Source organism: Stenella coeruleoalba (assembly GCF_951394435.1).
Source record: "Stenella coeruleoalba genome assembly, chromosome: 4".
Taxonomy (NCBI): domain Eukaryota; kingdom Metazoa; phylum Chordata; class Mammalia; order Artiodactyla; family Delphinidae; genus Stenella; species Stenella coeruleoalba.
The window spans coordinates 134,652,002-134,674,426 of record NC_137149.1 but is presented as its reverse complement, the minus strand read 5'-3'; the positions used below and the strand labels follow the sequence as shown (position 1 = coordinate 134,674,426).

At 34.8% G+C, this 22,425-nt stretch overlaps 1 protein-coding gene across 3 annotated transcripts in view; it reads left to right on the top strand.

Annotated features, from left to right (window-relative positions):
• Nucleotides 1–22,425, top strand: part of LOC307185974 (uncharacterized protein) — a 640,401-nt gene that overhangs the window by 295,796 nt on the left and 322,180 nt on the right. For all 3 annotated transcript variants that reach the window (XM_079920601.1, XM_079920599.1, XM_079920600.1), the window contains exon 6: nt 10,509–10,676. In XM_079920601.1, the coding sequence (XP_079776727.1) occupies nt 10,509–10,676 (168 nt within the window). The remainder of the gene's footprint in view (nt 1–10,508; nt 10,677–22,425) is intronic.

The following is a 22,425-nucleotide window of genomic DNA, read 5'->3' as shown; positions in this document are numbered from 1 at the left end:
TAAGGTGGCTTTTTATGAGGGTCAAGTGGATCTATGTATGACTTATAAGCAACAATAGCAGAGTAAAAAACAATAATGATGAAGACAACAACAATAATAATAAGTGAGAACACTAACACAAAACTTTGGATATTTAGTAAAAAAAAGACCCCATTTTATTTAAGTTTCAAAATTGTCCCAGTGTATGTTTTTGGCATTATAAATAGTCTGAGAATGCTCAACTTTTCTACTTATTTTTTTATTAATTGACATTTCGTAATAGATTACATGTAATTGGCAAGATACCTTGCCTCCTTGTCACTTGCTTCAGATGCATCTTTTTCCTTCTAGGTTGGATAAACTACCAGTTTATCCAACTACTCAGTTCTTGGAAATTAAAAATCAGCCCGTACTATGAAAGTGTGGTGAAACAAGGCCTTGTCGTGGGGGGCGGGGTGAAGGTTTAAATTCTCTCTGTGTTCAATGGGTCTGTCAATGGATTGCATTTCTTTCGGAACAACAACAACAAAAAAGATATAACCAAAGGCTGTATTAATTTGCTCCTGGAGCGTGAATGAAGAAAATCACTGGACTCTGCAGAACCCTATTGTTTTGCGAGTCTTACTGACACCTGGTGGCTGAATCTTAACAGACTTCACAATAATCAAAGATGAGCTGTTTTTGCAATAAAACTTAGTCCAGGATTTGCAACACAGTTGACACTGAGGGAGTGCTAAACACTAACTCCAGTCTAAGCAGGGTAAGAAATCAGAGTTGAAGCAAAAGCTTGCAATTTATTCATGTTCAAAGACACTCATGGGTATTCATTTTCAAGTTTTCACACCTGTTCTCAAGAACTCAATTAATCTGCTGTGAGTTTCTATGTGGAGAAAATCTGAGTGTTTGGAGGTTGAAGCAAAATCACCAAGAGGTCTTGCTGGTCTTAAATCGATTTGGGCCAATTTTTCTCTACATACAAATGTGTTAATGGAAGTACCAACATTAAAAAGAAATCAGTATTATGTGGTAGGTGTCCATTTTGTGGTCAGGTTATTTTCTTGCTTCAGATAACAAGTGACAAAAGAAAATCATACAAATTCACAACTCAGAGAAACTCTTCACATTGAATTATTGAGAGACTCAGGCCTTCCCATGGTTATAATTTTAATCCAGTGATTCTCAAACTTTATAGAGTGCTAAAGAATCCTGGTATTCTTATTTTAAAATGCACATCAATAGGACACAACCCTAGAAGATCTGGTTCAGATTCAGTAGAACTCGGGTGGAGATTATGAATATGTCCTTTTATCCTATCTTTTTTTTCATTGAAGTATAGTTGATTTACAATGTTGTGTTAGTTTCAGGTGTACAGCAAAATGATTCGTTCATATATATATATTTCAGATTCTTTTCCCTTTATAGGTTATTACAAAATAGTATAATTCCCTGTACTATATTGTAGGCCCTTGTTGGTTATCTATTTTATGTATAGTAGTGTATATATGTATTTTTACTTTTATCCTATTTTTGGACTTGTTTTTGCAAATCTCATTGGAATCCATCTCCCAGCCATTAATTTCTTCTGGTCCTTCTCTGATTCTCAGTATCCTGATTCCCTCCGTAATCCCCCACTTGCCTATCTGTCTCCCACCTACATACATTTCTACTTCTTCCAATAACATCATCCTGATTTTCCCTTAGTGAACAACTTCTGCACCCTCAGTCATGTTGAGCCAATGTGACTCAGAAAAGCCTAACCCCTTACCCATTGAAGGTTGGGCATGTGAGTCAGGCCTGGACAAGGAGGGTATTCCATTTCCTAGATCATTTCCTAGTGAGTGAGTGGTTCAAGGATGAGTAGGTGACCTGGATTTAAAGGAGGCTTTATTATGGGAATTATTGAGAAAGAGGCACTACCTCATTGGAGTCACTTGGCTGGTAGAATATGACCTTGGAGGTGCTGTTGGCAATGTGTCACTTCATATGAAAAATTAAATCACACACAAAAACAGAGCTGGGAGATGATGAAACAGCTTCTTCTGCAGTCATTGTTTGAGCATATGGATACAATGTGTCTGAAGCTAGACAGGCCTCTACCTTTCCTGTTACATGTATCCATAAACTCCCTTTGGTGGTTTCTGTTATTACAATAACAGATTCTGTACTTGCAGTTTCCTGGCATGTGAGTTACCTTACCTTTAAGCTCCTGTGCTTTTCCTCCTCCACTTTCTGTACTTATTGACCACCTTATACCCAATTTATGATCTAGGTATTTGATCCTCCAAAAGAAAAACTAAATGCTGCCACGGCTGTAATGTCATCACAGCCGTAACCTCCTCATTATATTCAGAATAATGTAAAAAGTCCACGATTTAACTCCATCCTCAACTCATATTGTTACCAAACTGGGTTCGTGGACTCTTTAGTTAATAAAAACTGATAAGAGGCCAGAGGAGGAATTCAGCCAAGGCTTAACTGGGACTCTTGTTGTAGCACAAGGGAGCGAGAACAAGTAACAATTGCCCTTGCTGCTTGCCCCTGCGGTGGGGAGTGGGGGGCCCTAGCTGGCAAGCTGCTTCCCTAGAGGAGGTGAGGGTGGGAGCAGATCGGTGGGTTGGGCCAGAGGGTGGCTTAGGTGGGCTGCCCACCATTATGTGGTGTTGTGTGCAGAGATCATGCGTCCTACCCTGCTTTTGCTCCTGGCGCCTCAGAAGAGGCAGTTTGGGTTTGGCCTTTTTGTATCTTATTGTTCATAATTTGTCCAACTACTTAGGCCAGCAGTTATTTTTAGTCCCTTGTAGTTTCTTTGTATTCTGTTGCTTGAGGAGATGTTTGTCCAGGTGCAAGCACTGCAGTGAAGGGTCCCAGATCCTAGGTCCCAGGCTGCCTCAATATCACTGCCCCCATTGCTCAAAAACCCTCCAGCCCACCTGGAAATTTTTCACAAGCTCTTCCTTCATCTAAATTGTTATTGTTATTATTTAATGAGCTATTCATCCTGCCTGAAATGCACATCCTCTTTTTCTCCAGATGCATAACTTCTAGTCACCCTTCAGACTGCAGCTTAAATGCCATTTTGAGCAAGACTGTCTATAACCACCTCCCCTGAAAGTCGTTCTTCCTGTTACTGTATATCATTGCATCCTATTCTTTTCCTTCATTGCATTTTTCACAGATTTCAACTGTGGATTTATCTTTGTTCATTTAATGTCATTCCAAGATAACTAAAACTAGGTGTGTTTTGTTGAATACTAATAATAGGTACTCAAAAATAGTATGTTGAACAGGTTATAGAAGTTTGGTCTCTAGGTTTTTGTTTTTTGTTTTTTTAAATGAGGGTAATCTTATACAACTCAATTAAAAGGAGAGAAGAAACACATTATATTTAAATTAGCTTTTAAACAAAAATAACAAATTACTATTGAAATTTACTGTTTTCTGGCAAGTTAGCCTAAGGCTGGTTAACATATAAATCAACTTTAACGGCAGCATGCTAATCCATACATTTTAACTCCAGCAAAGTTGTTAGAGATGATATTAGTCCACTTAGTTATGCAGTTATCAACATTGTGCTACAAATATCTGTATGGTTAATGTTCTGTGGTTTCGACCATTTGTACATTCTCCATATTCACCCCAAGATTATTCATGCCTGCTTTGGATAATAACCGAGATGACCTATACCAATGCGGACTAGCAGTTGACAGGAGAACTGACTGATGTATTGTTCCTTTCTCTCTCTCAAAGAGATGCTACAAATATTCTCTATTAAAGTCATCCTCATTTTATATTGTATAAAATGATCTCATTCAGGTATACTCTTTGTTTTCCGTCCTCCAACTTTTGCTCAGTTATATAAATTCAGTTATTTGCTTATGTTTTAAAAAATAAATTGTAAGCCAATAAAAGACTGGAATCACAATTAATAAATTTCTTTAAAATAATTAAATATTTTTCAATAATTAAAATTTTCACTTTAAAGTGAAATTATACATGGGCCAAAAAAAAAAAAAAAAAAAAAGAACAAAAAAACCCAAAACAAGTTCTATTGATTTTTAATGTATATGGAGGGTCTAGAACCTCACCTTACTTCCTTCAAGGACAAGAATTCAAGGAAAATTGAAATTTTTCATTACATATTTTATTTTTATGTTTATTATTTGTATCACAAAATATTTTATTTCACTATTTTTTAATATTACTTCTGTATTTCACTTACATAGAATGTAGGTTCGTTTTTTAAAATTTTTCTTCATTAAGTTTATTCCCTAGTATTAATAGGTCTTGTATGCTAGTCTAGACAGAGTTTTCTACAGAAAACTACATTCCAAATATCAAGCAATTAATTTTTTAGTCTTTTGGAATGCAGAATTTTTAATTTGAGAATCTGGGGAATTTTGAGAATTATGGGTAAATAATACAATCCAATTATAAATAAACATAAAGGAGCTTAAGATAAATCCAAAGATCGAGAGATTAAGGATATATAATGGATTATTAAGCAAAGAGATTTAAATAACACCAACTTTGTGAGATGTTAATTTATCAACCATGTTCATTTAACTTTAGGAAAATATTTAGTACAATACTGAAAGAGGAGATGTAAGAGTAGGCATGAATGTATTTGAAGATAGGACTTTGCAATAGTTTTCTGAAAGTTGCTCAGAAAAAAAAGCAAAGTTATGTTTCAGTAATGGGTACTAAAATGCAAAACATGATATTGGATATCTATCAATATAATTATATTATTTTATCTCCTTTTTAATCTTGTTGTTGTAGTAAATTACATTAGAGATTTCCTGACATCAATTAATCTTTGAAGTCATAAGACTGCTTTATGAGGTGTTTTCCCCTTGATACAGTGTTAGGTTTTATTTACTAATACTTTATTTTGAATCTTTACTCATATGTGAAAATGTTCTACTTTTTTTTGCATTATTTGTGTTGCTTTGGTGACAGTGTTTTCCTCAATTTATAAAATTAGTTGGAAGATTTGGAAAATTTTAAATAAGAATTATATCTTCCTTGAAGGGCTGGTGAAATTTACAGTTTTCATGTTGCACTTAATTGATTTTTAACTGTGTTTCCCCCAACCTGTAACTTCCCTCAGCTTAGAGACCAGGTCCTGCACCTCTGTACATTTAATACTTAGTGTAGACTTTGCCACATAGCAGATATTCTGTGAACTTATGTTCAGTGGATTAACAAAGTAATGCAGTTGGAGAATTCTTTGGATCTGACCAAGCACAAATAATGAAAGGAAAAGTTTTCTTTAAACACTTCTCCAAACTCTGTGTAAATTTTCTCCCAAACAATAAATGATCCCTCCACTTTAAGATAAAATCAACATACAGAAAAGATTTCTCTTATAACAGTATTGTTAGCTGAATGCCATTCCTTCAACTCCTGTGGAATTTTTTTGTTTCTATTTCAGCTAATTTACATGTTTTATTATTCCTATTCTGCAAAATAATTCTCCTGTGTAATTTAGAGAGAAGGGAAGCCTTGTCTATTCAACAGCAAGTTAGCCCACAATACCCTACAGGCAGTCAACCCATGTCAACTCAAGTTCAGTCATCATAACAATGCAACAAAAATATTAGCCTTCTGAAAATAATGAGGACTTAGGGAACTTAACAGTATTTCATGCCAAAGATTTAACAAAAAGAGGTTATAATGTACCGTATTAACAGCAATATTCTGTTCAATGTTCAAATTCTGTGGTTTACTGAACTCTTCAATTTGACTTTCATTCATTCTCACAAGTCTTGAATATCACAGAATATTCAAGTCTTGAACATTACAGCCATATAGTAAACATTAAAATGTTAATTTTGTCTTTTAAGAAATGATAGACTTTAAGAGGAAACATTAAGGTAGAAAAGACAACCAAATATTGCACATATGAAAGGTGTAAAATTTTTCAAAGGCCTGAAAATTTCTACCTATGTTCTGCTCTTTCAAAAACAAAGGAACTGAAAAAGAGTGGGACTATAATGAATGCACGTACTTTTGTTACTCGTGTTTTGGAAATTAATCCTCAGTGTTTTTATTTTGCTTCTATTATTAGCAATTGAGATTTTCAGTGTACCCTTAAAAATAAAAACATGAGAAAAGTAATATTCGAAACATCTCCCTACTATATTCTACTATGCATTTGTCTTCTCTCTATTAAATGTACTGAGCTTTTCTTCCTTATAGACTGCTTAAGCTTTTTCATGGAATAGACTATGTCTCTTTTATCTTTATGTCCTTTAATATGCCTGGCATAATGTCACTCATGAAGTAAAACATTCTCTAAATATATTTAAACTTTCTTTTTAAATATTATCAAAAATATAACAATGTAAAAACAATGAGATTAAGAGACCAAATTAAATGGAAAGTTTAAAAGATATGTTGGAACCTAACAAACCACATAGGAAACACGATTGACTGTGCAAACTTAAAGTAATATATTACTCTCCCTATAATGTAAATGTTCCTCACTGGCTTTGTCACGCAAGGCCAAATATCTCATTTGTCATTATCCAGCACCTTTCCTCCAAGCACTTAAATTTTCCTACAGATTTTTTTTCCTGAGTCAGAAGTTCTTGCAATTGGAATTACTAATTAGAAAACCAAAGGTAGTTCAAAGTTTAAGTCTGTATAGTTTTTCTAAATGTAGGAATTTTTCATGAGATGCTAAACTTAAAAAAAATCCTTGAAAAAGAAATTATTTTAGAATGACAGGCAGATTTTTACGCAAACAGACACAGATGGAAGTTTCAGAACTTTACAAAACCTTTAAACAGACATTTTCCTCCCCATCTTTTCTTTGTTGATTAAGAGCCATTTTAGAAAGATTGAAGTCAAGGGAATTATTCACATATATACTTAGTACTATTGAAACATTAGGTTGACAGTCTTTCTCACTGTATTTTTCCACATTATAAAGTGCCCCAAGCGTAGTAGTAATTTCCTCCCTTGGAATATATAAATTGCCTTATATAACCTCTGACTATATTGTTGCTGAGTTGGGCTTTAGGATTTTCTCTTGGGGCATTATAATAAGGTATGCACGCATATTTGTCTTAAAAATCATTGTCCAATCACATAAGTCTCCAATATGACAAAATCCATTATTTTATGGCTCTTTTGTCTAACCCTAACAAAAATGTTAAAGCATCATTTTAGCTTCTTTCTGCACAGAAGTAATTGTTTCAGTAAAACACAATCCTTGTAGGTAAAAGTATCATGCCAAATGGAATGAACCATGTTTCTGCAAATATTTTTTAAACTCTCTATAGCTTATTTCCAGGGTTGTGTCAGTTAATTTATTGAATGACTATTACATGTCAGGGTAGGGACTGGCAATAAACCAAGTTGTGAATATCTAATTAGGTGTTGAAAGAACTAAGAGACAAATGTTTTGTTGAGGAAGGTAAGAGTAGGAGAGAGATTTAGATGCAGAGGCCCAGGATGTACATTACTACTCAGGATATTCTATTACTCACTACTTTCTTTTACCAGCAGGAATATACTGAGTGAGATTGGAAAATCAAGAGTAGCAAAGTGTTCACTCTTACAATTACATTGGTTGTCCACAAAGATGCACCCCTACAAAGGAGGGATTGCATTAGTTTGCCTGTAATTCATTCAGTGGTAAAGTGCAGGGAAAATTCCCTAAGAAGTGAAAGGAAAAGGAATAGCTTTCAGAATTGAAAATGCTGATTTAAGCGTTTCAATTTTTATTCCTCTACGGATCTGGAGTAATGGTATTCTGTAGAAAATGCCTTAGCTTACCAAAATCAGACACTTAGAACTGAACATACAATTACATATTTGTTTTCTGAACTCCTGGATAAGTGTCAAGAAGGCAGAAACAGCAATTGCCATGTTTATTTCTTCCTCTCAGCCACAGTACCCAGATTCAGAAGGGGCTCAGTAAATACCTGTTGAATAAATAGGTACATTAAAATCCAGTCTAAGAGTTGCATCATTTTTCTATTTGGATTAAGAAAAAGGAGAAGTAAAATATTGATATAAACTGAAAATTAACATTTCAAAAACTGCTTTTTAGCTAGCAAGCTAAATTTCCAGCTGGATCAAAGCTACGTGGTAAAACCAACTTGTCAAAAATAGGTTTAGCAATACAAGTATAGGTAGCACAGTTGTGTGAATAGCATCATTATGAACTTTCCCGTTTCCTTACATTTAGGAAACTATCAAATTACATTCTGGCATGCACATGATAATGGGAGAATGGGGTGGCCAAAGAACATAGCATTCATTACTGAATTTGAACAGTATGATAAAATCTCATACACGTTAATAAGTCCCAGAGCAGCAAATGTCCCAATATTGAAAATGAAACTTTAGTTGTAAAGCATTATCACGGCAGAGAGCTTTGTTAAGATAAGATTTTAAGAATCTTTAAATAGCTGATATTTAAAGAAATAACAGCATATAATTGAGAAATACTTAATTCAGTTATGTGTGTACTCTCCTGACTAATGAATTACTTTTTGAGAGAGAACCATAGTACATTTCGATGATAAAATAAAATTAATTAACTCAGTGCCACAGTACACAGAAATTTCAAACACAAAAAGCACAATGTTACCTGAGCATGAACCAGAAACTCAGTTTTCCAGACATAGACCTAGATGATAACTGTAATTCATGTCATTTTATGACATTTCATGGAACATTTGGTCATTATGACATTTATGATGCAATGAAATAGGCCATAAAGTGCTGTAAATTGTTGGGAACAAAAGACATTCATATTTGTGATGGGCATTTTAGGTTCAATAAAGATGTTAGTAGGTGAAATCAAAACTCAGTTTAGAGTTGAATGTTAAAGTTTTAAGTTTAGCTTTTTCTTTTTCCTTCCTCCTTCCCCAAATCTCTTCAGTCATTCTTTTCTCTCTCGCGTGCGCTCTCTCTCTCTTTTCTATTAAATCAGATAAATAGTACAGAAAAGCTATAAGTTGAAAAAAGATTTTTTTCATATTTTCTATGTTAGTATTTCTAGAGAGTGAAAGAATTCTATGTGTTAGCATATATGAATGAGAATAGCAAATCTAGAAATTGCAAAATACATGATTGTTGGTTCATTTGTTTATATCTCATGCTTGGGGAAAATGTGGAACATGAAGAATTTCTAAGAGTAAATGACTGTTTTTCCTATATCTGGTAACATTATTTCTTGAAAACTTTTTTTTAGCACTTACTGTAAAAGTTTTTAAAATGTCAGGATTGACCTTGTTGAATTATGCATGAAATTAATACAAATTATTTTCTGAGAAATAGATTTTAAATGCATATATATTCATTTTAGGAAAAGAAAGACAAATGTATGCCAGAGAACATTTTACTAACAAAGTTTGTCTATTCTTTTAGATCTTGTTACTTCTTTTTTAGTTAGTATTTAGACTGTCACAAGAGTAGCATTTGAATATTAAAGTTTGATATGTTCCAAAAATGTAATCAGCTCAATGTTCAATGAACTGTGTAAGTATGCAGCTGCAATAATATATGAAGACAAGTAAGAGTATTGCTATTAATACCAAGAATACAACATTCCAGACTTGCAATTTTGTGGTTGGTCCACAAATAAAAGGTTAATTCCCTCACCAAATACATATAAACTACCCTGCTATCCAATTATTATCTAATTTTCTAACTTACCTTTTACCATTGTTGTGACAGTTATTTGAAATACTTTGAGTAGTAAAAAGAAAAACGTATAGAAATGTTCTTTTGGTAAACAATTTTCCAATGTTATTTTGTATGATGTACAGTAGAAGAATATAGTGGTTCATGAACTTGAAAATACTATTTTTTAAAAAAAGTTATTATAGGGCTTCCCTGGTGGCGCAGTGGTTGAGAATCTGCCTGCCAATGCAGGGAACACGGGTTCGAGCCCTGGTCTGGGAAGATCCCACATGCCGCGGAGCAACTGGGCCCGTGAGCCACAGCTACTGAGCCTGCGCGTCTGGAGCTTGTGCTCCACAACAAGAGAGGCTGCGACAGTGAGAGGCCCGCGTACCGCGATGAAGAGTGGCCCCTGCTCCCCGCAACTAGAGAAAGCCCACGCACAGACATGAAGACCCAACACAGCCAAAAATAATAAATAAATAAATAAATAAAATTAAAAAAAAAAAAAGAAACTGAATAGAATATTTGTTTCACCCCAATTAAACAAATCCGTAAATTAACTTGTTAGAATAACAATGTTTATATAGGAACTATATTTAAAAAAAAAAAGTTATTATAATAGTAGAATTACTCTTATTGCTCAGTGTATTTTTGAGTGTTTAACTTCTGTCACTTAGCAAAATGCATTTGAGATCTATCCATATTATTGCATGAATCAATATTTTATTCCTTTTATTGCCAAGTAAAATTCCATTGTATTGATGTATCAAAGTTTATTCAACAATTGAAATACAAATGTTTGATTTCAGTTTTTGGTGATTAACATAGGCTGATATCCATTCAGAAACAGATTTTTGTATAATTATACATTTTCATTTCTCTAGGCCAAACACCTAGAAGGAGGATCATTGGATCATATGTCAAGTGTATATTTAACTTTACAAGAAGCTGCGAAACTGTTTTCCGAAGCAGTTGTACAATATCATTTTACATTCCTACCAGCAAAATGTGAGAGTTCCAGTTGCTCCACGTCCTCACCAGCACTTGGTATCGTAAGTGTTTTTTGTTTGTTTTTCATTTTAGCAGTTAATAAATATATGCCTGTATCTCATGTGGCCTTAAGTTACATTTCTCTAATAATTAATTTTGTTGAGTATCTTTTCCTATGCTTTCGCATCATCAAAATATCTTCTTTGGTGCAGTGTCTGTTAGATCCTTTTCTCATTTTTCATATTGGGTTTTCTTTCATTGTTTGACTTTTAGGAAATTTTATGCATTCTAGGTACAAATCCTTTGTCAGAAATGTGCTTTATCAGTATTTTCTCTAGCTCTGTGGTTGATCTCTTCATTCTCTCAACAGTTCTTTCACAGAACAAAAGTTTTTAATTTTGATGAAGTCTAATTTAGCAATTTTTCTTTTATATATCATGTTCCTGGTGCCTTATGTAAAAACTCTGACTAATCCAAGTCTTCAAATCAGGTAATGTGAGTATTCCAAATTTGTTCTGGAGGGGAAAGAACATGGAGGATCACATTCAATCTTCTATGGGTCACCTCTCGAAGTATCACACTTTATATCATTGTCAAAATTCAGTCACTTGGCCACACCTAACTGCAAGGTATGCTAGTAAATATAGGTTAGCTCTATGCAAGGGAGGAAGAAGAAACAAGTTTGGTAAACAGCCAGCCAGGTCCTGCAACAGAGATTAATAAGTATTTTATTTTGAGCAGCAAGCATAAACTAATTTTACTTTAACTATATCTTTCTAAGCTCATCTTTCATTTTCCTTGGGAAAACTTTACTAAACAGCAATATTTTCCTAAGTCTTATAATTTCTCCTATTTCTTCTGCTTTGTTTCTACTGCTCAAAAATCTTACTGATTGTTCATAGATTGTCTCAGATGCCACCTACTAAATGAGATATTTCTGGATTCTTAATGATATGTATGATCTATCCTTTCTCTGGATTTTCACAGTACTTTATTTATATTAATAGTGTTGTGTTTATAAATTTTATTTTCTCCATAAGTATTATTATTTTTTTTTTGGCGGTATGCGGGCCTCTCACTGTTGTGGCCTCTCCCGTTGCGGAGCACAGGCTCCAGACGCACAGGCTCAGTGGCCATGGCTCACGGGCCCAGCCGCTCCGTGGCATGTGGGATCATCCCGGCCGGGGCACGAACCCGTGTCCCCTGCATCGGCAGGCGGACTCTCAACCACTGCGCCACCAGGGAAGCCCTCTTCATAATTATTTATATACTCTCAGTACTTCTACTAGGTTTATAATTCTTGAAGAGAATGACTATAGCTTGTAAATATGTTCTATTCATTCCTATATTCCTAACGCAAGAACCCAGTAAACATGTGCTTTAGTGTTGATGGTTCAGCCAAATGGCCCTAACATGCTTAGTGAATTAAATTGAAGTCATCATAAGGCCAAAGCTCAAATGAAAGAGTATAAGAATTCATACGGCATTTTGTCACTGTGAAATGCTTCTATAATGCTTCTATCTTGTTCTATAAGGAACAAGAAGAAACGAGCAAAATAAGATTGACAACCCTGAGCCTAAGGTGATTTGAAATATTCTTTGGCCTACATAAGTCAAATGAATGTCAGACTAATAATATAGAGAGAAGCATTTTCTGGCTGCAAACCTCATTAATTAAATTAAGAAGTGCAATTCCATTAGTTAATTTAGTCTACAATATTTTAAGAGAACCACTGGGCATTCTCAGCATTTTCTATCTCATTTCTGTTGTAGACGGTCCCTCTCTACTTTGATTTTCTCCCGGTGCCATTGTAGGCCATGAATTTTATTTCTATTATAGGCAGATATGGTATTTAAATAATGTTAGAAATAGCCAATACAAGTATATCTGTTTCATCAATATTACATTTATTCTTTTCTTTTTAAGAAAAATTAGTATATTTGTTAATATGTATTGTGAGATAATAGAAAAAAAAAAAATATATATATATATTAGCCTCTGCCCCCAGTTCCTGACACAGGTCTCCTGAAACCCTTGTAATTTCCTAGGTGATAGGAGTATCTTTTGTTCTAATGAGGCAACTCTGGATGGGCTCCTGGATGAGAGCTGGTCACCAGAAAGACCAAGCCATGATTAGAAGCTCCCCACTCCACATTCTCCTGAGAGGGCACAAGGGCTGGAAATAGAATTAATGGTTGATCATGCCTACATGAGGAAGCCTCCATAAAATCTTAAAAGTATGTGTTAAGAGAGCTTCCAGGTTGGTGAACATACAAGAGGGTGACACACCACAACTCCACAGGGACAGAGAAGCTCCTGCACCCAGAACCCTCCCAGACTTTACCCTATACATCTCTTCATCTCACTGTTTATCTGAATTATTTATCTTATCCTTTAATATACTGGTTAACATAAGTGTTTTCCTGAGTTCTGTGAGCCACTCTAGCAAGTTAATCAAACCTGAGGAGGAGGTCATTGGAACCTCCAATCTATAGCTGGTTTGTCAGAAGTATAGGTGATAAGCTGAGCTTGAGGGTGGGAGCAGTCTTGTGGGACTGAGCCTTAACCTGTGGGATCTGTCACTATCGCCAGGTAGATAGTGTTAAAATTTAGTTAAATTGTAGGACACCCAGCTTGTGTCGTGGAAACTTGCTTCAGGTTGTGAGGAAAACCCCCCACACAGTTGGTGACCAGAGGTGTCAAAAGTGAAGTGTTTTTGTGAATAGTAAAGAGACTCACAGAGAAGAAAAACATAGTAACGAAGAACTGGGTTTTTCCCTACGCAGGAAGGAAATAAGGACGTTTGTATCTCTCTAAATGTTATCATTGTTGAACAATAACCAGTGTCAAGGCTGCAAAGAACTTTATTTGGATTCTTAGGAATTGCAATTCCAGAGACACAGATTTGGGTAAAACCGAAAGAGTGTTCTGGGGAAGAGAAAGAGTCAGGGGATTATAAAGATAAAAGCCACACAATTGTTAAAGTTGTTTAGCAAGAATTGTGGCTGACTGTGATGCAGGAAAGTAAATATTTGTCCTTAAGGAATAGGCTGTCACGAGTTATTTTAGGGTAAGTGTCCAATAAGTATCTTAAGTTTCTGGCAGATGGTTTGTATGCCTGGTTAAGACAATAAGTGGTCAAAGGTTTAAATTCCATCTGGGCTGAGACATACTTAAGTCACACTTCCTCAGTCACCTCCCAGCTCCATTTTACAGAGCATTCTTAACAATACCTACTCCATTATGATTTTCTCTTCACATCACCCAGCTTCTAAAACCAGAAATCTAAAGTCATTCTCCTTTCTGTATCACTCAAGTTTTAAATTAGTCAACAAGTCCAGGTGATTGTATCTCCTAGAGATTTGTCATTCTCTCTACGGAAACATCACTGCTCCAGTCAGATCTTTGTTACCTAGGTTACTACAGTAGCTTCATAACATGGCTTTTCTCCCGCTAATCAGTTAGTGACGCTGCACCCATTGTTAGTGAATGTCATCACCTCATTCTCCTTACAATTTCTTCAGAACCTGACCATTGCCTTGCAGGGTAAAATTGCAATTTTTTAGTAAGGATGTCCTTCAAAATTTTCCCTGGGCCTAATTAACCTTGGAAGTATTTGTTTGTTTTTAACTTGGATCTACAGATAATTTCAGAAAAGCAACAAATGTTATATTTATGCTCAATTTTCTTCTGAGAACACTATAATTGTCTTTCATCAACTGTTTAAATTGGTTTATGGCCTCCCCCAAATTTAAGGTCTGCTGTTTTACAATTTCATTTCCCACTTGTCTCCATAGTTTTATAACTTAACACATTTTCCCATATTGTTAAGCTTCTAGGTATGCCTTTCCCTTAACCCTTTATTTTAAACACACTTCCTCTATGTTAACAAACAAACAAACAAACAAAGCTATAGAAAAATGACTTCCTAACTACTATAAGATCTTCAACATGCATTTCAGGCACATATTGCTTCTTTTTAACTCTTATCACCACTACAAAAGATTTAACAACTCCTCCTCTGAGCTACTATTGTATTTTTTATACACCATATGGTAGACTGTTTGTAAAGTAGCTCCCAATGATGCCTGAGTTCTAGTATGTATGCCTGTATGTAATCCCTTCCTTTGAATGTGACCTGAATTACTTCTAATGAATAGTACATAGGCATAGGGATGAAATGTCACACCCAAGTTTAGGTTACAAAAAGACTCTAGCTTCCATCTTGTTAGATCTCTCTTGCTCTCTCACTTGCTCACTCTAATGAAGAAAGCGGCCATGTTGTGAGATACTCCATGGAGAGGCTCAGGTGGCAAAGAACTAAGGCAACCCTCTGGCCAACACCTCAATTCCCTCTGTCCAAAAACAGGAGAGGACTGAATCCTGCTAATGACCACATGAGTGAGTCTGGAGGTGGTTTCACCTCCAGTAGAGCCTTGAGATGACTGTGTTTCCAGCTGATGCTTGATTGCATGTGAGGGACCAGCGTTAGAGGACTCAACAAAGCCATTTCCAGATTCCTGACCCATAGAATCTTTGAGATAATAAATATTGCTTTAAGCCACTAGTTTTTGAGGTAATTTATTACTCAACAATAGATCATTAATACACACCATTTCTATTTTATTTGCTTGTCAAAGGGAGTGTGGATTAAAGGAAAGAAGTTTTGGAACTAAATTAGTTCAAATTCTACTTCTACCATACTATTAACAGAATGCATTTAGACAAGTTACAATATATTTTCTTATTGATTAAATTTGATACATATGTTGCATGGTTATTGTGAGATCTTTACCCCAATAATAATAGATGCGCAATATTATTGTTATTATATTATTTGTCTATAGGAGTGACTGTTCTGCTTATGTATATGATTCTTAAAGACAGGGAAGATGTCTTCATCCACTTTTGCATAACAGCATTTGTCACATAGTATTCAATAATAAATGTTTAATTTAAAGTAATTAAGTAGTAGAAAATATGTATTATACTTAACCTTCTCTTAAAAGCAAATATTAAGAAATATAGGGTGCTTTGCAGTCTTAATTATTTAGTGGGCATTGAAGAAGCAAAACTTGGACTCTATTTCTTTATACAAAAATTTAACATTTTTATTTTACAAAGCAGCTATTTTTCCTTCATCTTCAAGCAACCATACTTCCTATGCTGGTTTTAATGTCAAAATATGTTCGTTATTAATTTCTTAATGTAACTCCAATAAGTAGTGAAAACAAAACCTTCAAAGTGAGTTCATGAAAGTAAAGCCAAAGTATCGCTGATGAAATGAAACTCTGTTATTTTTTTTAATCCTTCTCTCCCTGAGAATTCACCACTTGTTCAAATGAAATAAACAATATTGTGGAGCACACTAGTTTGTAATTCCCCAATAATAAATTTTTTATTGTTTCTGAATTTAAGGCATATTTTCACATAAAAACTCTGAATATTTTTGGACTACTTAACTACCTCCTTTCCATATCTCATCCCATCACATTTTAAAGGGAGAACTCTCACCCCCACCTGTGTTTATTCTTGAGTAACAAATCTTCTCCATGCAGATACACTTTGTCACAACCTCCTTTAGAGTTTAAGTATTCTGTGAGCAAGTCATATTCACCTGCATTTTGCTCTAGATTCTAACTCCTATAGACTAATCAGGAAATCACTGAAGAGTTCTCTGATATGAACATTTACTTCCTCAATACTGAATCATTCATGTCATCATAAAAACATGGTGCTATATTTCTCTTCCTTAAAAGATGGCTCTCAACCACATTATACTGTCCCCTCCAACTACCATTTCATTGATTGCCTCCCTTTTACCATGATACACGTCAAAAGAGCTTTCTATATTAATTTCCTCCAGTCTGTTTCCTCTAATTTTCTCTTGTAAAACATTTCAATAAGATGTTCACCCTAAATCTTCACAGAAATGACTTGCTCAAAAACCAATGACCTTTATGGTGCTAATCCAATACTCAATTCTCAACCCTAGTTTTATTTGAAGTATCACAGTCAGTTAAAAATTGGATGTGGTAGATCAAACTCCATGCCTGCTCCTTCCTCCGTGAGATATTTTCTTCATTTGAATTTCTGGATTCAGCCATCTCCCAGTATCTGTCTCACATCATTAGCTGCCCCATCCCAATCTACGTTTTGCTTCCCTCTCATCTTCCAAATATATTAATCTAGGAATTTCTCAGAGCTCAAACTTTGGACGTCATTTCCTATATATCTATAATGCTCAATAGAAATATGTGCTACAAATATGAGCTGCAAAAGAAACAGGTGAAATTAATCTTAGTAATATATTTACTTGAATGGCTCTAGATATTACTTTAATATTTAAGAATATATAAATGTTAGTAAACGATCTTACATTCTTTTTGGCATACTCAGTCTTTGAAATCTGGTGTATTTTTCACACTTAACAGCACTCTCAATTGAAGATAGCTGTATTTCAGGTGCCCAATAGACACATTTGGCTGTGGCTATCATATTAGACAGTACAGGCTTATATCTCCACTCCCTGATGTTTCCCTCCTGTTTCATGTTGTTAAATAACATCTATATGATGATGACTCCCAATTTATATTACAAGGCCATATGTCCTCTCTGAAATTTATACATTTAAGCACAACTACCTACTTGATGTTTCCACTTGAATGCCTACTAGTTGTCTCAGACTTAACACATCCAAAATCAAACTCCTGATCTCCACAGGCACACAGAAAACCTCACCATCCATTCTTCTCCATCTCAGTTAATAGCAAATGCTGATTCCAATCGTAGAGTCCAAAAAACTTGAGTCATTCTTGATTTGATTTTGCTTTCACAGTCCACATTCAATCTCATTGGCTTTACCATCAAAATATTTCCAGAATCTGAACATTTCTCAGCAACCCAAGATCAAACACTATCATTTCTTGCTTGTGTTAATGTTCTAACTTCCTAACTAATCTCCCTGTCTCTCCCTTGCCTACTTTCCAACATAACAACCAGGGTGATCCTGTTTAAATTTATCTGGCAATCTCATTCTGCTACTCAAAACCTTGCAATGATATACTATGTCACTCAGGCTAAAATGACTTAGACCTAGATATCCATTACTTCTTAAATCGCCTGTTGCTCTTTCCCTTGCCTTTTCAAATTCAGGCATATGAGCACCTTGTTGCACTAATACAGCAAAAATACAATTTTCTCTTTGCTTTGCCTAGAAAGTTCATTTCCCATATACTTATGTTGCTGGCTTTCTCCTTTAAGTCTTTACCCATATTCCTTCTCTGAATACCTGTTTAAAAATTGCTACCCCTCCCACTAGCTTTTTCTATCCTCCTTCTTTGCTTTATTTTTTTCCATAAAACTCCTCTCTATCTAGCTTACTATATATATTTCCTTAATTATTTTGTATTATCTATATTTTCTACTAGATTGAAAGCTCCATGAGCATATTTATGTCTGTCTTGTGTACCACTGGATACCCATCACTGAAAAGAATTCCTAGTATATACCAAGGTACCCAGAAAATATCTGTTAAATAAATGTATGAATTAATTAATTAGGAGTAGAAAAAAAGAACTCTTTCATTATCTTAGTATTTGCAGAACAACTAAGTAATTGGAATAACAGTTAATGCTAGTTACTGCTTCTCACTGCCAAACCTATTACTATTATATAATATCTGCATGTAACTGACATCCATAATTATGAACAGGTAATAATTACATACCAAAGAAAAATGATATCACTCAATCAATCCTTCTGTCTCTTTTGTATAGACTGAAAAATAGCTTTGAAACGTGGGCCTTGATTTATACAGCAAAAGTTAATTACTCTATCAAGAGTTATCAATGTGTATCTATTAAGTACTATCTCTAATAGAAGTTAGAGTCACATAGCTCCTCATACTGCATTTACTGATGCCTGGAGTATAAAGGAATTTGTATGTGTCCCAAAGGCCCTTTTAATTTTTTTCCCATTTTCCTTATTTTCATTTTCATATGAGTTCTACTAATTTATTCTGGTCCTGAACAAAGTTCCTTTTGGTTCTTGTACTCAGACTATATTCTAGAAGCTATGGAAATATATGGAGCATGTGTAATTACAGAGTGAAACTACCAAGTATAATTTGGGGGAAAACATGCACTGATTTTATCTAATACACTGTGGGTTTCTGAGTTCCCTCCTGAGCCTAACATGATTAAAAAAATAAGTCTTCTAGTTCTTCTATGTTGTATTTGAGATTGAGAGGTAATATGGTATAGGGAATAAGAGCACAGACTCTGCAGATAACATGCCTGGATTCAAATCCCGACTCTTGCCCTTATTAGATGTGTGACTTAGCATAAGTTACATAATCTCTCAGTGTCTCATTTTCCTCATACAAAAAATAATACTAGTAATATCTTCTATATAGCTTTGTGATATAATGTGATAATTACATTAATACATGCAAATTACTTGGAATATTGCCTAGAGTATGTATAATACCTGTTCACTAGATGCTAGCTATTATGAAAACTGTAAATATTTTTTACATAAAAGAAGCAGTATATACATACAATCTGCTGAAAAAACCAGAATATTCTCTGGGATACTAGTCAATAAATTGACATAATCCAGGCTATAAAAGGAAAGGAAAATTTAAAAATATATTATGAGATTTTTCTCTTATTAAGGAACTCTTTTGGAGTAGCACTGACAGTATTATGCACTAGGGCACACAGATTAGATTCAAATTCCCCACTATACAAATTAAATAGTATTCATCCATTTATTTAATCATGCAATTTATGCTTAAACAATTGTTTACTGAGGGACTACCATGCCAGGTTCTAGAGAGATAATAACCAAAATATGGATCCTACATACAATGTGTTTATAGTCCCAGAAGACATAGATAAATTAAAAAATAAACACTTTAAAAAGCAAATACTAGGGACTTCCCTCGTGGTGCAGTAGTTAAGAATATGGCTGCCAAGGCAGGGGACACAGGTTTGATCCCTGGTCCAGGAAGATCCCATATGCCACGGGGCAACTAACCCATGTGCCACAACTACTAAGCCTGCACTATAGAGCCTGTGAGCCACAACTATTGAGCCCACATGCTGCAACTACTGAAGCCCATGTGCCTAGAGCCCATGCACCACAACAAGAGAAGCCACTGCAATGAGAAGTTCGCGCACCACAACAAAGAGTAGCCCCCGCTCACCACAACTAGAGAAGGCCCGCATGCAGCAACAAAGACCCAATGCAGCCAAAAACTAAGCAAATACTAAAATTGAAATAAATGTAGGATCTTCCTTGCCAAACAAAAATGTAGGGACCCAGCCCACCCAACAGTAAGCTGGCAGCAGCCCCATGCCCCTCTGGGCCATGTAACCAATCACACAAGAAGCCTATTCCACCCTCCAGCAGACCTGAGAGCCACTGCATAAGGCATGGCCTCAAAAAAAAAAAAAAAAAACAGGCTGGGGGCCAGCCCCACCTACCATCATGCCGACAGTATTCAGCCCTGCCACACCAGAAGAACCCATGCAGTGGGCACCCCTACCCTAGAGCATATAGCTCTGGTGACCAAAGGGGAATGCATTGCTAGGCCCCATAAGATGTATCTTACATAGGCCCTTTTATCCAAGATCAGGATACATAACTAACCTACATAACATATAGAAATAAACATAGAGAATTGGCAGAAAATAAGGAGACAGAGGAACATGTTACAAAGAAGTAACAAGACATAACCTCAGAAAAAGAAATAAACAAAATGGAAATAAGCAGTTTCCCCTACAGAGTTCATGGTAATAATCATAAAGATGCTCAAAGAACTTGGGAGAAAAATGGATGAACACAGTGAGAATTTCAATAGAGTCAGAAAATATAAAAGGGAACCAAACAGTGAAGACTACAATAACAGAAATACTAGAAGGAATCAACAGTAGATTAGATGATGCAGAGGAACAGATCAGTGATCTGGAAGACAGAGTAGTGGAAATGAACCAAGCTGAACAGAAAAAAAGAATTTAAAAACTGAGGGCAGTTCTCATAATGACATTCACATTCTAAGGGTCTCAGAAGGAGAATAGAGAGAGAAAGAAGCAGAGAATTTATTTGAAAAAATAATAGCTGAAAAGTTTCCCAACTTGGGGAAGGAAATAGACATCTAGGTCCAGGAAGCACAAGAGTCCTAAACAAGATGAACCCAAAGAGGTCCACAACAATACACATTATAATTAAAAGGTAAAAGTTAAAAATAAAGAATCTTAAAAAGAGCAAGAGAAAGCTGGTTACATACAAGGGAATTCCCATAAGATTATAAGCTGACTTTTCAGCAGAAACTTTGCAGGCCAGAAGGGAGAGGCATGAAATATTCAAAGTGATAAAAGGAAAAAACACAACCAAGAATTCTCTTACTGACAGGTTATCATTCAGACTTGAACAAGAGGTAGAGTTTTACAGACAAGTGAGAGCTAAAAGAGTTCCGCACCACTAAACCAGTTTAATAAGAAATGTTAAAGGGACTTCTCTAAAAGGAGAGAGAAGGCTACAGCTAGAAATATGAAAATTATGACAAGAAAATTTCACTGGCAAAGGCAAACATGCAGTAAATGTAGTTGATCAACCACTTATAAAGCTAATAGAAAAGACAAAAGTAGTAAAATAGTCTGTATCCACAATAAGTAAAGAATACACAGAACAAAAAAGATGTAAAATATGACTTAAAAAACATTAAAGTGGGAGTAAAAGTGTAAAGATTGTTAGAATGCTTTAAAACTTAAAGAGATCATCAACTTAATATAATGATAGATAGGTTGATTGATAAATAGATAGATATAAACCTCATGGTAACCACAAAACAAAATTCTGCAATAGATCCACACACACAAACGTAACACCAAAGACAGTAAACAAATCACAAGGAGAAAGAACAAAAGAAGAAGACAGGAAAAAAAAAAAGGCCTACAAAAATAACCAGAAAACAATGAACAAAATGGCAACAAGCTTATATCTATCAAAATTACTTTAAATGGAAATGGACTAAATGCTTCAGTTACAAGACATACATTAGCTGAATGGATAATAAAACAAGACCAATATATATGCTGCCTACAAAAGACTCATTTCAGATCTAAAGACACACACAGACTGAAAGTGAAAGGATGAAAAAAATGTATTTCATGCAAATGGAAATGAAGAAAGCTGGGATAGCAATACTTATATCAGACAAAATAGATGTTAAAACAAAGACTATAACAAAAGACAAAGAATGACATTACATGATGATAAAGGGAGCAATCCAATAAGAATGTATAACAATTTTAAATATATATGCACTCAACATACATAAATACATAAACCAAAAGTTAACAAACATAAAAGGAAAATTGACAGTAATACAATAATAGTAGGAGACTCTAACAACCTATTTAAATCAATGGACAGATCATCTAGACAGAAAATGAATGAGGAAACACTGGTCTTAAATGACACATTGGACCAGGTGAACTTAATAGATATACATAGAACATTCCATCCAAAGGCAGAATACACATTCTTTTCAAATTCAAATTGGACATTCTCCAGGATAGATCACATTCTAGGTCACAAAACAAGACTTAATAAATTTAAAAAGATTGAGATGATATCAAACATCTTTTCCAACCACAACACTATAAGACTAGAAAAAACTACAAGAGAAAAAACTGCAAAAAGCACAAACATGTGGAGGCTACATGTATGCTACTAAACATAGAAAGAAAGAAATCAAAAAGGAAATCAAAAACTAACTGAAAACAAATGAAAATGGAAAC